Source organism: Octopus sinensis, linkage group LG27 (genome assembly GCF_006345805.1).
Source record: "Octopus sinensis linkage group LG27, ASM634580v1, whole genome shotgun sequence".
NCBI classification, from domain to species: domain Eukaryota; kingdom Metazoa; phylum Mollusca; class Cephalopoda; order Octopoda; family Octopodidae; genus Octopus; species Octopus sinensis.
The window spans coordinates 13,098,234-13,111,351 of NC_043023.1; the positions used below are offsets into that span (position 1 = coordinate 13,098,234).

At 43.7% G+C, this 13,118-nt stretch overlaps 2 protein-coding genes and 1 pseudogene across 2 annotated transcripts in view; all 3 read right to left on the reverse strand.

Moving 5' to 3' along the window:
* Nucleotides 1-13,118, reverse strand: part of LOC115225186 — a 195,309-nt pseudogene that overhangs the window by 132,967 nt on the left and 49,224 nt on the right.
* Nucleotides 1-13,118, reverse strand: part of LOC115225197 (zinc finger protein 239-like) — a 28,879-nt gene that overhangs the window by 9,213 nt on the left and 6,548 nt on the right. The window contains exons 2-3 of the mRNA XM_036514279.1: nucleotides 3,082-3,723; nucleotides 2,634-2,913 (exon numbers count right to left, since the gene is read on the reverse strand). Of these exons, the coding sequence (XP_036370172.1) occupies nucleotides 2,634-2,913; nucleotides 3,082-3,328 (527 nt within the window). The 5' untranslated portion in view covers nucleotides 3,329-3,723. The remainder of the gene's footprint in view (nucleotides 1-2,633; nucleotides 2,914-3,081; nucleotides 3,724-13,118) is intronic.
* On the reverse strand, nucleotides 304-999 carry LOC118768216 (zinc finger protein 239-like). The gene is made up of 2 exons (XM_036514323.1): nucleotides 811-999; nucleotides 304-746 (listed from the first exon to the last, which is right to left on the reverse strand). Exon 2 carries the CDS (start codon nucleotides 732-734, stop codon nucleotides 354-356), a length of 381 nt encoding a protein of 126 aa, XP_036370216.1. The 5' UTR covers nucleotides 735-746; nucleotides 811-999; the 3' UTR covers nucleotides 304-353.

Consider the following 13,118-nt stretch of genomic DNA (forward strand, 5'->3'; position numbering starts at 1 on the left):
AGTATAGCCGGCGTTGCTTGGGTTTGTGTTTAAGTTGTGCTTAAAACGGCAGACTTTGATGTCGCATTAACAAAGTTTTGACACAGTTTCAACCTATGAACAAAAGTATAGAGTGGCGATGCTCGAGTTTGCTCTGAATGTGCTGCAAATGTGTAATGCCGACTTCACTTGTTGGTTAATATTCCTTGTGACTAGTTAAATGGCTATTTCTAAAAAATGTTTTACCACAGATATGAAAGTGATAAGGTTTACCCTCAGTAAGAATACGTAAGTGATAAGTCAACTGACTATTATAAAAGAAGGATTTACCACAGATATCACAATGGTATGGTTTTCACCCCAGTATGAATACTTTAGTGATTTATCAAATTACTCCTTTGAGAGAATGATTTACCGCAGATATCACACTGATATGGATTTTCTCCTGTATGTGTACGTTTGTGCAGAGTCAAGTAACTCCTTTGAGAGAATGATTTACCGCAGATATCACAATGAAATGGCTTTTCTCCTGTATGTGTACGCTTGTGTTTAGTCAAGTAACTCCTTTGAGAGAATGATTTACCACAAATATCACAATGATATGCCTTCTCTCCTGTATCAATGCATTTGTGTTTGGTTAAGACTCCTTCTTCAGTAAATGATTTACCACAGACATCACAGTGATATGGCTTCTCACCTGAATCAGGTTTGTTTGGTTTTCTTAAATCATTCATTATAAGATAATAATTTCTCATACGTATCACAATGATAATGATTTTTTCAATTCTATGAATATATCTGTGTTCAGTTGTGTCAGTATTTTCAGAGAATAATTTAACACTGTGTTTCTTTCATCTGTGTTCTTGCTTAACATCTAAAACGGCAGATGTAAACAGTTAAAACTTTTGTAAATTTATCCAAGCTTAATTAACCAAGCAATCACCTTCTCTACATTCCAAACAGCGAAGAAAACAAAAATGTTGCTCTTAATTCCATCGTAGAAGAAATATTTTCTTATCGTTTGTTGTTGATATATTGATGAATGTGCCTCAGAAATATATGGTCTTCCTTTAATTGATGAAAGTCAATCAAAATATCAGAGGCATGTCTAAATGTAGAGATTTCTTTAACATCAACATGATGTGATATTCTGAAATAGAAAAAAAGAAGCAGTGAGATAAAGAGAATGATTAAACGACATAGTAATTCAACATTGCAAATCTTACAATATCAACACTGTCATCATTTAATGTCTATGTTTGCATGGGTCAGAATTCACTGAGGCTTTGAAAGTTTTACATCATTCTGTACATAGATGAAGCGTTTCTACATTTCTCTAAATTCTTACCTGTTTTCCTCCATTACCTTTTTTCTTTGGCATGAAACCACCTCAATTCTGGGAAGAGGGTATTTTCAAGTTAAAGGAAAGATGGAGACGCATAGTGCAACAAAACGGTTCATATTTGGTTGATTAAAATGTATTGGCAAGTATTTATTGACCTTTTTCTTTCCTTCAAAAATCGGCACGAACTCTCCAGACAACCCCATACATATGCAATTCTATGATATACTAGCAGAATCGTTTACATGCCGAACAAAATGCATAACAGCATTTCGTCCGTCTACACTCTAAAAGTTCAAATCCCATCAAGGTCGAATTTGTATACACTTATTTTAGTTATGAGACTGACATCACACACACACACACACACACACACACACACACATATATATATATATCAAATTAAATACACAACTGAAAGAGCTACTACTTGTTTCATACTGTTACGATACTTGAACAGGAATATTAATAGAATATGCCGCGTATCTTAGGGGCATACACCCAAAGAAACCAAGCTAAATCTGAGTGGAACCTGGAGCAGTGCTCTGGTTTGACAGAAACTGTCACACTTGCCCACCCAAGACTGCAAGGAAAATGGATGTTAGAGGATGATGATGATGATGATGAGGAAAAAAGCACAACAAAGAGAAAATCAATGTCACTTAAAACTTTTATTCCTTATTCCCATTCCTTTATTCTCTCATAACAAAATCCTCAAAAGTCCAGCACAATCATCTTCAGAAACCAAAGTCATCTCTGTGTTGATATATTTAGATATATAAATGATATTGAAGTTGTGATTCATGAATTTCATGTTGACATCCAAGAAACTGAAGTTGATAATGTCAAGCTTGAAGAGGAATAAACCCTGTCTTTTAGCAGACAAAATATTCATAATTGTTGTCATGGTGTAATAAATTTTAATACTGATACAGTTACACTTGTGTATGAATACTCAAATGTGTACTGAAGTGGCCTTTTTGAGAGAATGATTTACCACAGATATTACAATGATATGGCTTTTCTCCTGTATGAATACATTTGTGACTAGATAAAATGTTATTTTGAGAAAATGATTCACTACAAACATCACACTGATATGGTTTTTACCCAGTATGAATATGTTTGTGACTAGTCAAGGTCCAACTTGTAGATAATGATTTACCAGAAATCTCAGTGATATGGTTTCTCACCTGTATGAATACGTTTGTGACGAATTAAAGAGCTATTATGAGAAAATGATTCACCACAGATATCACAATGATATGGTTTTTCCCCAGTATGGATACGTTTATGTTTAGTCAAGTCACTATTACGAGAAAATGATTTACCACAGATATCACAATGATATGGTTTTTCTCCAGTATGAACATGTTTGTGACTGGTCAAGTTACTATTTCTAGAGAATGATTTATCACAGATATCACAATGATATGGCTTCTCACCTGTATGAACACGTTTGTGATAAGTTAAAGAGCTATTATCAGAAAATGATTCACCACAGATGTCACAATGATATGGTTTTTCTCCCGTATGTGTACGTTTGTGTTGAAACAATTCACCACTTTGAGAGAATGATTTACCACAGATATTGCAATGATATGGCTTCTCTCCTGTATGTGTACGTACGTGACTAGTCAAATGACTATTTCTAGAGAATGATTTACCACAGATATTACAATGATATGCTTTCTCCCCTGTATGTGTACGTACGTGACTAGTCAAGGATCTACTTTGAGAAAATGATTCACCACAGATATCACAACGATATGGTCTTTCCCCAGTATGAATACGGTTGTGACTAGTCAAGTGACAATTTTGGGAAAATGATTTACCACAGACATCACAGTGATATGGTTTCTCTCCTGTATCAATGCATTTGTGTTTGGTTAAGACTCCTTCTTCAGTAAATGATTTACCACAGACATCACAGCGATATGGCCTCTCACCTGAATCAGGTTTGTTTGGTTTTCTTAAATCATTCATTATAAGATAATAATTTCTCATACGTATCACAATGATAATGATTTTTTCAATTCTATGAATATATCTGTGTTCAGTTGTGTCAGTATTTTCAGAGAATAATTTAACACTGTGTTTCTTTCATCTGTGTTCTTGCTTAACATCTAAAACGGCAGATGTAAACAGTTAAAACTTTTGTAAATTTATCCAAGCTTAATTAACCAAGCAATCACCTTCTCTACATTCCAAACAGCGAAGACAACAAAAATGTTGCTCTTAATTCCATCATAGAAGAAATATTTTCTCATCGTTTATCGTTGATGCATTGATGAATGTGCCTTATGAATATATGGTCTTCCTTTAATTGATGAAAGTCAATCAAAATATCAGAGGCATGTCTAAATGAAGAGATTTCTTTAACGTCAACGTGATGTGATATTCTGAAATAGAAAAAAAGAAGCAGTGAGATAAAGAGAATGATTAAACGACATAGTAATTCAACATTGCAAATCTTACAACATCAACACTGTCATCCATTTAATGCCTATGTTTTCAGGGGTCAGAATTCACTGAGGCTTTGAAAGTTTTACAACTTTCTGTACATAGATGAAGCGTTTCTACATTTCTCTAAATTCTTACCTGTTTTCTTTGGCATGAAACCACCTCAATTCTGGGAAGAGGGTATTTTCAAGTTAAAGGAAAGATGGAGACGCATTGTGCAACTAAACGATTCATATTTGGTTGATTAAAAATGTATTGGCAAGTATTTATTGACCTTTTTCTTTCCTTCAAAAACGGGCACGAACTTTCCGGACAACCCAACACATATATAATTCTATGATATACTTGCAGAATCGTTCACATGCCGAACAAAATGCATAACAGCATTTCGTCCGTCTACACTCTAAAAGTTCGAATCCCATCGAGGTAGAATTTGGCTTTCATCCTTTCGAGGTAAAAACAAACAAGAAACATTAGCGCACGTTGTTCCATGGAAGCGACGTCCGCTTCTCCCGCCAATTTTCTGAACTTGTGTCTAAAGTACAAAAGATTATTGTCATCAACATGTGGGATGACGTCAGCAGCGGGGTGCGTTGACCGGAAGCTGGGGCAAGCGGAAGGGGTCAGCCATCAAGTGTGCGCAGGGGGCGGAAGTTGACCTTTTCCAACGTGGGTTGTGCTGGCGACAAGACGTGCGAGGAAGTCGCTAAAGGGTTTGGGGCTAGCAGCTGCTATTGTCAGTGTTCGGGTAGGGCTGTGAGGAAGGACCAGCCATCTCTGGAGGATCTCCGTCACCACGAAGAGAAGGTAGGTGCCTCTATATTCAAATCGCACACACTCACTACAAGCTATTTCGGCAGTTCGTAAACATTCACATTTTTTTTCAACACGATGTCTGCAAAAATTAGGATCGCCAGTGACGTCGTCAGACCTTTTAACGGCGAAGGCGATGTAGTGGCCTGGATTCAGAAAATCAGGCTGGTGGCGAGACTGCAGGGCATAAGCGACGTGGCGAGTCTTATGGCGCTGTATTTGGAAGGGAGTGTGTTGTCGCTTTACCTAGAGATGGATGAAGAAGAACGGCTCTGCGATGGGAATATAGAGCGGCGCTTGTGTGACGCATACACGGAATGCGAGTACACAGCTTTCGCTAAGCTGGGTGCAATCAGGTGGACGGAAAGCCAGGTGGATGATTTTGCATCGGAAGCTAGAAGGCTAGCGACTCTGGCCGAGTTTGCCGGAGAAGGACTGGAGAGAGCAGCCCGACTGGCGTTCGTGAATGGGTTCCCCGACGATGTAGGGATTCACCTACAACGACTGCCCGGGGTCAAAAAGATGCCATTGAGCGAACTTGTAACACATGCTCGCGCGTTGACAAGACACTCTGGGCGGAAGGCGATAGCGATGGCGGTGACGGAGGCGCGTAAAGATGGACGACGTCCCGAGAAAGAGGTACAGAAGCCCACCGTGCAACGAGAGCGGCCGTTCTCAGGACGGTGTTTTAGATGCCAGGGACCGCACATGGCGCGGGACTGTACGCAGCCGGGGCCTGTTTGCTATCGATGCAGGCAGACAGGGCACATTGCCCGTGATTGCGGCCAGGGAAACGACCGCGGGGAAGTTGCTGCCTCTCGAACTTTCCCCTCAAACGAGTAGAGGCGCTATTGGAGACGCTGCCATTTATTGACGTGGAGGCCGAGGGTGAGACATTCAAGGCCCTTGTGGATACGGGCTGTACGACCACCCTGGTGACTTCGAGGGTGACGAAGGAATGGAACGGGGTGTGTAGTGTCCGGGCGGTCGACGGCAGCGAAATCCGTTGCAGAGGCAGCAGCAAGGTAGAGATAGTGGTGCGCGGTGCGACGCTAAGGCTACAGGCAATTGTGGCCGAACGCGTGATAAATGGAGTTGATGTGGTGATGGGGATGGACGCCATCAACTGCCTCGGTGGCGTCAGTGTTGTGGGAAATGAGGTCACGTTCGGAAGCGTGGGGGCGTCGTGCACTGCGAGTCAGGATCGCCAGAGGGAGCAGAGCCCCGCGAGGGACTGCGCTGCTTACACCATCGAGGACAAAGACTTTCAGGCGGCGTTCGATGGTCAGCAGTGGACGATAGAGTGGAAATAGAAGGACGAGCCCCCGACACTGGAGAACAGGGTGAGCTGTTACCAGCATACCCTGAAAGGCCAAGCCAGGGTTGAGTTTGAAGACGAGGTGGATCGAGGAAGGGGTCCTTGTCCCTTGGAAGGAGGAGGTAGCGGGCGGAGTGCTACCCCTGATGGCGGTGGTGCAGCCTACGAAGGGAAAAGTCAGACCGGTGCTGGACTTCAGGGAGCTAAACCAGCACATATCGTGTCACACGGGAGGTGAGGCGACAGACGTTTGTGGTGAGGCATTACGTAAGTGGAGACAGTCGACTGAGGTAGCGACGATTGTCGACTTGAGATCGGCATACTTGCAGCTCCATGTGAGCGACAAACTATGGTGATATCAGCTGGTGCGGTACAAGGGCCGGACGTACTGTCTAACCAGGCTGGGTTTCGGGCTGAATTCCACTCCGAAGATCATGGCGGCAGTGCTTAGGTCCGTCCTAGGGAAAGACGGCAAGATTAGAAAGGCCACCAGCTCCTACATTGATGACATTTTGGTGGACGAAACTGTAGTGCCAGCCGACGAGGTAGTGAGACATCTGGAGAAGTTCGGACTGATTGCTAAGCCACCGGAGTCGATTGAAGGGGGAGCCGCGCTGGGGCTGAAGCTGCGAAGAGATAGATCAGGTGAATTGGTGTTCCAGAGAGGAAATGAAATCCCAGAGCTGAGTTCCAGCGTCAGCAGGAGAGAGCTGTTCTCGGTGTGTGGGAAGTTGGTCGGTCACTACCCGATCGCTGGATGGCTGCGCACGGCGTGTAGTTACACCAAGAGACGAGCAGAAGGAGAGAGGTGGGACGACAAGGTGGGAGAAGGGACGGTGGCGATGATGCAGGAGATCCTAGAGAGGACAAGAGCGGAAGACCCGGTCAGGGGGAACTGGTACGTGCCCAAGACGAAATGCGGGACCGTCTGGTGTGATGCTAGCAGTATAGCGATAGGGGTGGTGTTGGCAATCGAAGGCACTGCGGTGGAGGCCTGGCTTCGGAAAGCAGATGATTTCAACCACATCAATGTCGCCGAATTAGACGCGCTGCTGAAAGGGGTGAACTTGGCCTTGAAATGGGGGCTGCGCACGATTGAAATGCGGATGGATTCGGCCACTGTGCTTGGCTGGGTAGGATCGCTGATCACCGGTGACAGGAGAGTGCGGACGAAAGGTGCTGCGGAGATGTTAGTGAAGCGCCGTCTAGGAGTTCTAGGTGAATTGATCGCCGAATTCGGACTGAAGCTGAACGTGGTCTTCGTGCCTTTGGAGAAAAACAAGGCGGACGTACTGACCAGGGTAAAAAGGGCGTGGTTGGAAGAACCGGAGGAGGCTCGGAAAGGGATAGCTGTGGCGTGTCAGTTGGATGACTCTGAACTGAAGAAACTGCACGCTATGCCTCACCTGGGTGTGGACAGGACCCTGTATCTGGCAAAAAAAAAAAAAAAAAAATTGATGCTGACGTCACCAGGAGAAGCGTCCGGAAGGTGGTCGGGAGCTGCGACAGGTGTCAGTCCATCGACCCTGCTCCATGTGGGCATGAACAGGGAAGCCTTTCCGTGGAGCAGAACTGGAAAAGGCTAGCTGTGGATGTGACACACTACCGTCAGCGAATGTACCTCTCCATGGTCGACTGTGGGCCGGGCCGGCTGGCCATTTGGAGGGAGTTGACATCGGGCATTGCTGACGAGATCGTGCAGATCCTGAACGGGATATTTTTAGAGAGAGGTCCCGTGGAAGAACTACTGATGGACAACGGGGCGGCGTTTCGTTCGGAAGCATTGAGGGTTATGCTTGATCGGTGGAACGTGCGACGCTTGTTCAGAGCAGCGTATAGGCCGGGCGGTAATGGGATCGTGGAGAGGCACCATCGAACAGTCAAGGCCATAGCGGAAAGAGGGCACATTTCGCCGCTTGAAGCAGTTTTTTAGTACAACTTGTCTCCCCGATCCGGACAGGCTGAGGAATCTGTGCCGCAGAGAGCTGTGTTCAAATATGAATGGAGGCACCCGAGCAAAGCGCCGGAGGGTCACGAGGAAGAGAAGGGATCCGTTCGCGTGAAAATAGGGGAGGAAGTCTGGGTCAAGCCACCAAAGGCGTGCTGTACGTCTCAATGGAGCAGAGGAACGGTGACGGCGATCAATTCCAGAAGCAACGTATCCGTAGATGGCACACCACGACATGTCTTGGACCTTCGCAGGATTGTTGCTTCGACGGACGATGATTCGGGAGAGGGGGAGAACGAGGAGCCCAGCTTGAAAAGATCTCGATGAGCAAGGCGCTCTCCCGGTTGGATGGTAGACTACAACATGGAGCGGAGAGATTGTGATCTTTAAAATCAGGGTGGCGTGTGGGATGACGTCAGCAGCGGGGTGCGTTGACTGGAAGCTGGGGCAAGCGGAAGGGGTCAGCCGTCAAGCGTGCGCAGGGGGCGGAAGTTGACCTTTACCAACGTGGGTCGTGCTGGCGACAAGACGTGCGAGGAAGTCGCTAAAGGGTTTGGGGCTAGCAGCTGCTATTGTTAGTGTTCGGGTAGGGCTGTGAGGAAGGACCAGCCATCTCTGGAGGATCTCCGTCACCACGAAGAGAAGGTAGGTGCCTCTATATTCAAATCGCACACACTCACTACAATCAACACTATTATTATTAATAGTATTAGTATTAGTATTATTATTATAGCGACCTCGAAACGAAGGAAAGTAAATGTCGACCCAAGCGGAAACTCCTGACTGCAAATACGGCCGAGCTCGACTTTGCCTTTCATCCCTTTCGGGAAATACTGGGTTCCATATATTTGACTCCGTGCTCCCCTCAAACACTGCAGGCCTCAGCAAAATTATTAATATAACCTCTTAAACAACAGAACGTTAATTAATATGGTATTCTTCAATCGATTTCCCCTCATTTTACTAATTAATCAATTAATTAAACTGTTTTACTAGCATTTTATCAATTAATTTACTTTATATCCCATGTAACGGTGGTTCATAGGTGTTCATAAACAACCGATCATCATTTCAGTTTAGAAGTTGTTATTTTAGTCCAGAAAATATATTGGCGATGTTTCGCTTGTCGTAGCACAAGTTTCCGTCGATTTCCGTAAAAAATGTAAACACTGAATCGGCCATACATACATACATACATACACACACACATACATACACACACACACACATACATAGATACATACACACACACATACATGCAGACATACATATACACATACACCGAGTAAAAAATTTCAGTTATCTCTCTCTTTCACACATTACTCTCTCTGGTTCTTCACACACACTAACAGAAGCACTTCACTTACACAACATACTGTCTGTCTCCCACACTCCATCAAACACACACACACACATGTACATCAATGCTTCCCATGCACGGTAACTTCAAAAGAACTTCCCTCGTCATACAATCGCTTTCTCTTAGTCTCTTTCGCTCTCATTACTTATGTAAAAAAATAAAAGTTTTTTACGGAAATCGACAGAAACTTGTGCTACGACAAGCGAAACATCGCCATACAGGCGATACATATATACATATATATATATGTATATGTAAAAATATACAAACTGGGACAGGAACGCTAAACATTTAGAAGACGATACAAAAAACACGGACGGGACATTCGAAGCCTTCAATCTTCAGTCAAGAACTGAATCATCTTCACAATTTTGGCTGATTAATCTTGAGATTGCTCCGATCTGGCCAGCCCCAAAGGAAAATCTAAGCCAAGCACATTAGATTCCTTGGAAGAAAGCCTCGAATGTGTACAAAACAAGGACAGAAAACCGGACGATGTTACACGAATAAAAATACAAAAATACGTAAAAACAATAATGATAATAATAATAACAACAAAAACAGGACATTTAATCAGCCGAAATTGCAAAGATGATCCGGTTCTTGACTGAAGATTGAAGGCTTCGAATGTCCCGTCCGTGTTTTTTGTATCGTCTTCTAAATGTTTTGAGTTCTTGTCCCAGTTTGTATTTTTTTACATATACATATATATAGTGGCGTCCGTACACTTTTTGGTCTAATCATCATCATTGTTTAACGTCCGTTTTCCGCGCTAGCATGGGTTGGACGGTTCAACCGGGGATCTGGGAAGCCAGAAGGCTGCACCAGGCTCCAGACTTATCTGGCAATGTTTCTACAGCTGGATGCCCTTCCTAATGCCAACCACTCTGAGAGTGTAGTGGGTGCTTTTACATGCCACCCGCACAGGTGCCAGGCGAGGCTGGCAACGGCCACGGTCGGATTGGTGCATTTTACATGCCACCGGCACGGAAGCCAGCCGAGGCGTCGCTATATATAGCTGAGGGTGATGACAATGACGGTTGCACCCGTCGGTTTCAATGTATGCATGTTTGAAGGAGAAGACTTGGGTTAAAGAGAGTAAAAGAAAGAAAGAAAGAAAGAAAGAAAGAATCTGCATCTATTTGCAATGGATGTGTGGAAGGGAATTTGAGTTCAGAAATGGATTTTGCAATGAAGTCACAATGGAGACACTAAGGATTTTGATTGAGCGAATGTGTCTGTCGGTTGCAGGATATAGGTCTGCTATTCTTCATTTTCATCAACTCAAATTCTTCTCACAACATCCTGACACATTTCTAAAAACATTGAAAGACTGACCAGCTGAGTGTACACTTTGTGTGTGGAGGCGCAATGGCCCAGTGGTTAGGGCAGCGGACTTGCGGTCATAGGATCGCGGTTTCGATTCCCAGACCGGGCGTTGTGAGTGTTTATTGAGCGAAAACACCTAAAGCTCCACGAGGCTCCGGCAGGTGATGGTGGTGATCCCTGCTGTACTCTTTCACCACAACTTCCTCTCACTCTTACTTCCTGTTTCTGTTGTACCTGTATTTCAAAGGGCCCGGCCTTGTCACTCTCTGTGTCACGCTGAATATCCCTGAGAACTACGTTAAGGGTACACGTGTCTGTGGAGTCCTCAGCCACTTACACGTTAATTTCACGAGCAGGCTGTTCCGTTGATTTGGATCAACCGGAACCCTCATCGTCGTAGCCGACGGAGTGCTTCCATCCACACTTTGTGTATCCAATCAGTTACTTGTGGATGTGTGCATAACTGCAAGGACAAATCCCTATTCACTTTAGTAAGTGCATATATTTCAGTATAGTGTGGGTACACAGGTGCACTATCCCTTGGTATTCTACATTTTAAACAAAATAAGGGTGCTAAGCAGTGGTTTATATAAATGCATTGTTATTACCATTTTGGATACGTCAGTGGCAGGTCCATACTTATACATTTGCCATTTACTGTGTTTTGTCATGGAGAAAATTTCTTCTTTGTAGAGAAATGGTGTAAATACACCTAAATCAGATTTACACCATTTGTCTAGAGCCAGAAATTTTACACCATGGAAGTGGATCCAGGCAATGACTTTCCCCAACATGTCAAATCAAACTCTAGAGACTTTATTGATTGCTTCGGCTTATCCTTATATCTAAGGACAGGTCTTCCTCTGCCATGATATCCATCCATTTTTTGGCCGTAAAGAAGAATTTTTTTTAATGAAATAATTTGTCAACACGCTTTGGATGCTGGACATACCACATATTTTTAAGGTTTTGACATTTGATGTCTTATCTTGCTATTTTGTTGCATACATTGCGCAAACACATGTGAAAAAAGTTTCAAGTTTTTTTTTATTTCTCTCTAGAAGGGAGTCCATGCTTCTGCCCCCTACAGAACTATGGTCAAAAACAAAATACAAGAAATGTATAAATCGGGTTCACACACACACACACACATATATATACTCTTTACTCTTTTACTTGTTTCAGTCATTTGACTGCGGCCATACTGGAGCACCGCCTTTAATCGAGCAACTCAACCCCGGGACTTATTCTTTTGTAAGCCCAGTACTTATTCTATCGGTCTCTTTTGCCGAACCACTAAGTAACGGGGACATAAACACACCAGCATCGGTTGTCAAGCAATGTAGGGTGACAAACACATATATATATTTATATATATACGACGGGCTTCTTTCAGTTTCCGTCTACCAAATCCACTCACAAGGCTTTGGTTGGCCTGAGGTTATAGAAGACACTCGCCCCAGGTGCCACGCAGTGGGACTGAACCCGGAACCATGTGGTTGGTAAACAAGCCACTTACCACATAGCCACTCCTGCGCCTATATATATATACACGACGGGCTTCTTTCAGTTTCCGTCTACCACATCCACTCACAAGGCTTTGGTCGGCCCGAGGCTATAGTAGAAGACACTTGCCCAAGGTGCCACGCAGTGGGACTGAACCCGGAACCATGTGGTTGGTAAACAAGCTACTTACCACACAGCCACTCCTGCGCCTATATATATATATATATCGAATGAAATCCACATCGGAAAGAGCTACTATTCATTTCATACTACAACAATACTTGAACAGGCATATTTATAAAATACGCCATGTATGTTAAGGGCCATTCAGCCAAAGAATCCAAGCCAAGTCTGACTGGAACACGGAGCAGCACTCATGTCACACTGTCCTACCCTTACTTGCGAAGAAAGTGGATGATGATGATGAAGAAAGCACAACAAAGACAAAATCAATGTCATTCAAAACTTTTATTCCTTATTCCCATTCCTTTATTCTCTCATAACAAATTCCTCAAAAATCCAGCACAATCATCTTCAGAAATCAAAGTCATTGCTGCGTTGATATATACATTATATTGAAGAAGGCGCCAAGCTGGCAGAAACGTTAGCACACCGGGCGAAATGTGTAGTCGTATTTTGTCTGCCGTTACGTTCTCAGTTCAAATTCCGCCGAGGTCGACTTTGCCTTTCATCCATTCAGGGTTGATAAATTAAGTACCTATTTCTTTGCTACCCACACAAGGCTAAACACCGAGAGGACAAACAAGGACAGACAAAGGGATTGAGTCGATTACATCGACCCCAGTGCGTAACTGGAACTTAATTCATCAACCCCGAAAGGATGAAAGGCAAAAGTTGACCTCGGCGGAATTTGAACTCAGAACGTAATGGCAGACAAAATACGGACACACATTTTGCCCGGCGTGCTAACGTTTTTGCCAGCTTGCCACATTATTTAAGTACCAGTTACGCGCTGGGGTTGATGTAATCGACTTAATCCGTTTGTCTGTCCTTGTTTGTCCCCTCTATGTTTAGCCCCTTGTGGGTAGTAAAGAAACAC

Excerpts from the sequence above, each read along its gene's own strand:
- LOC118768216 (XM_036514323.1), bottom strand. The coding sequence starts at position 734 with ATGAGAAATTATTATCTTATAATGAATGATTTAAGAAAACCAAACAAA.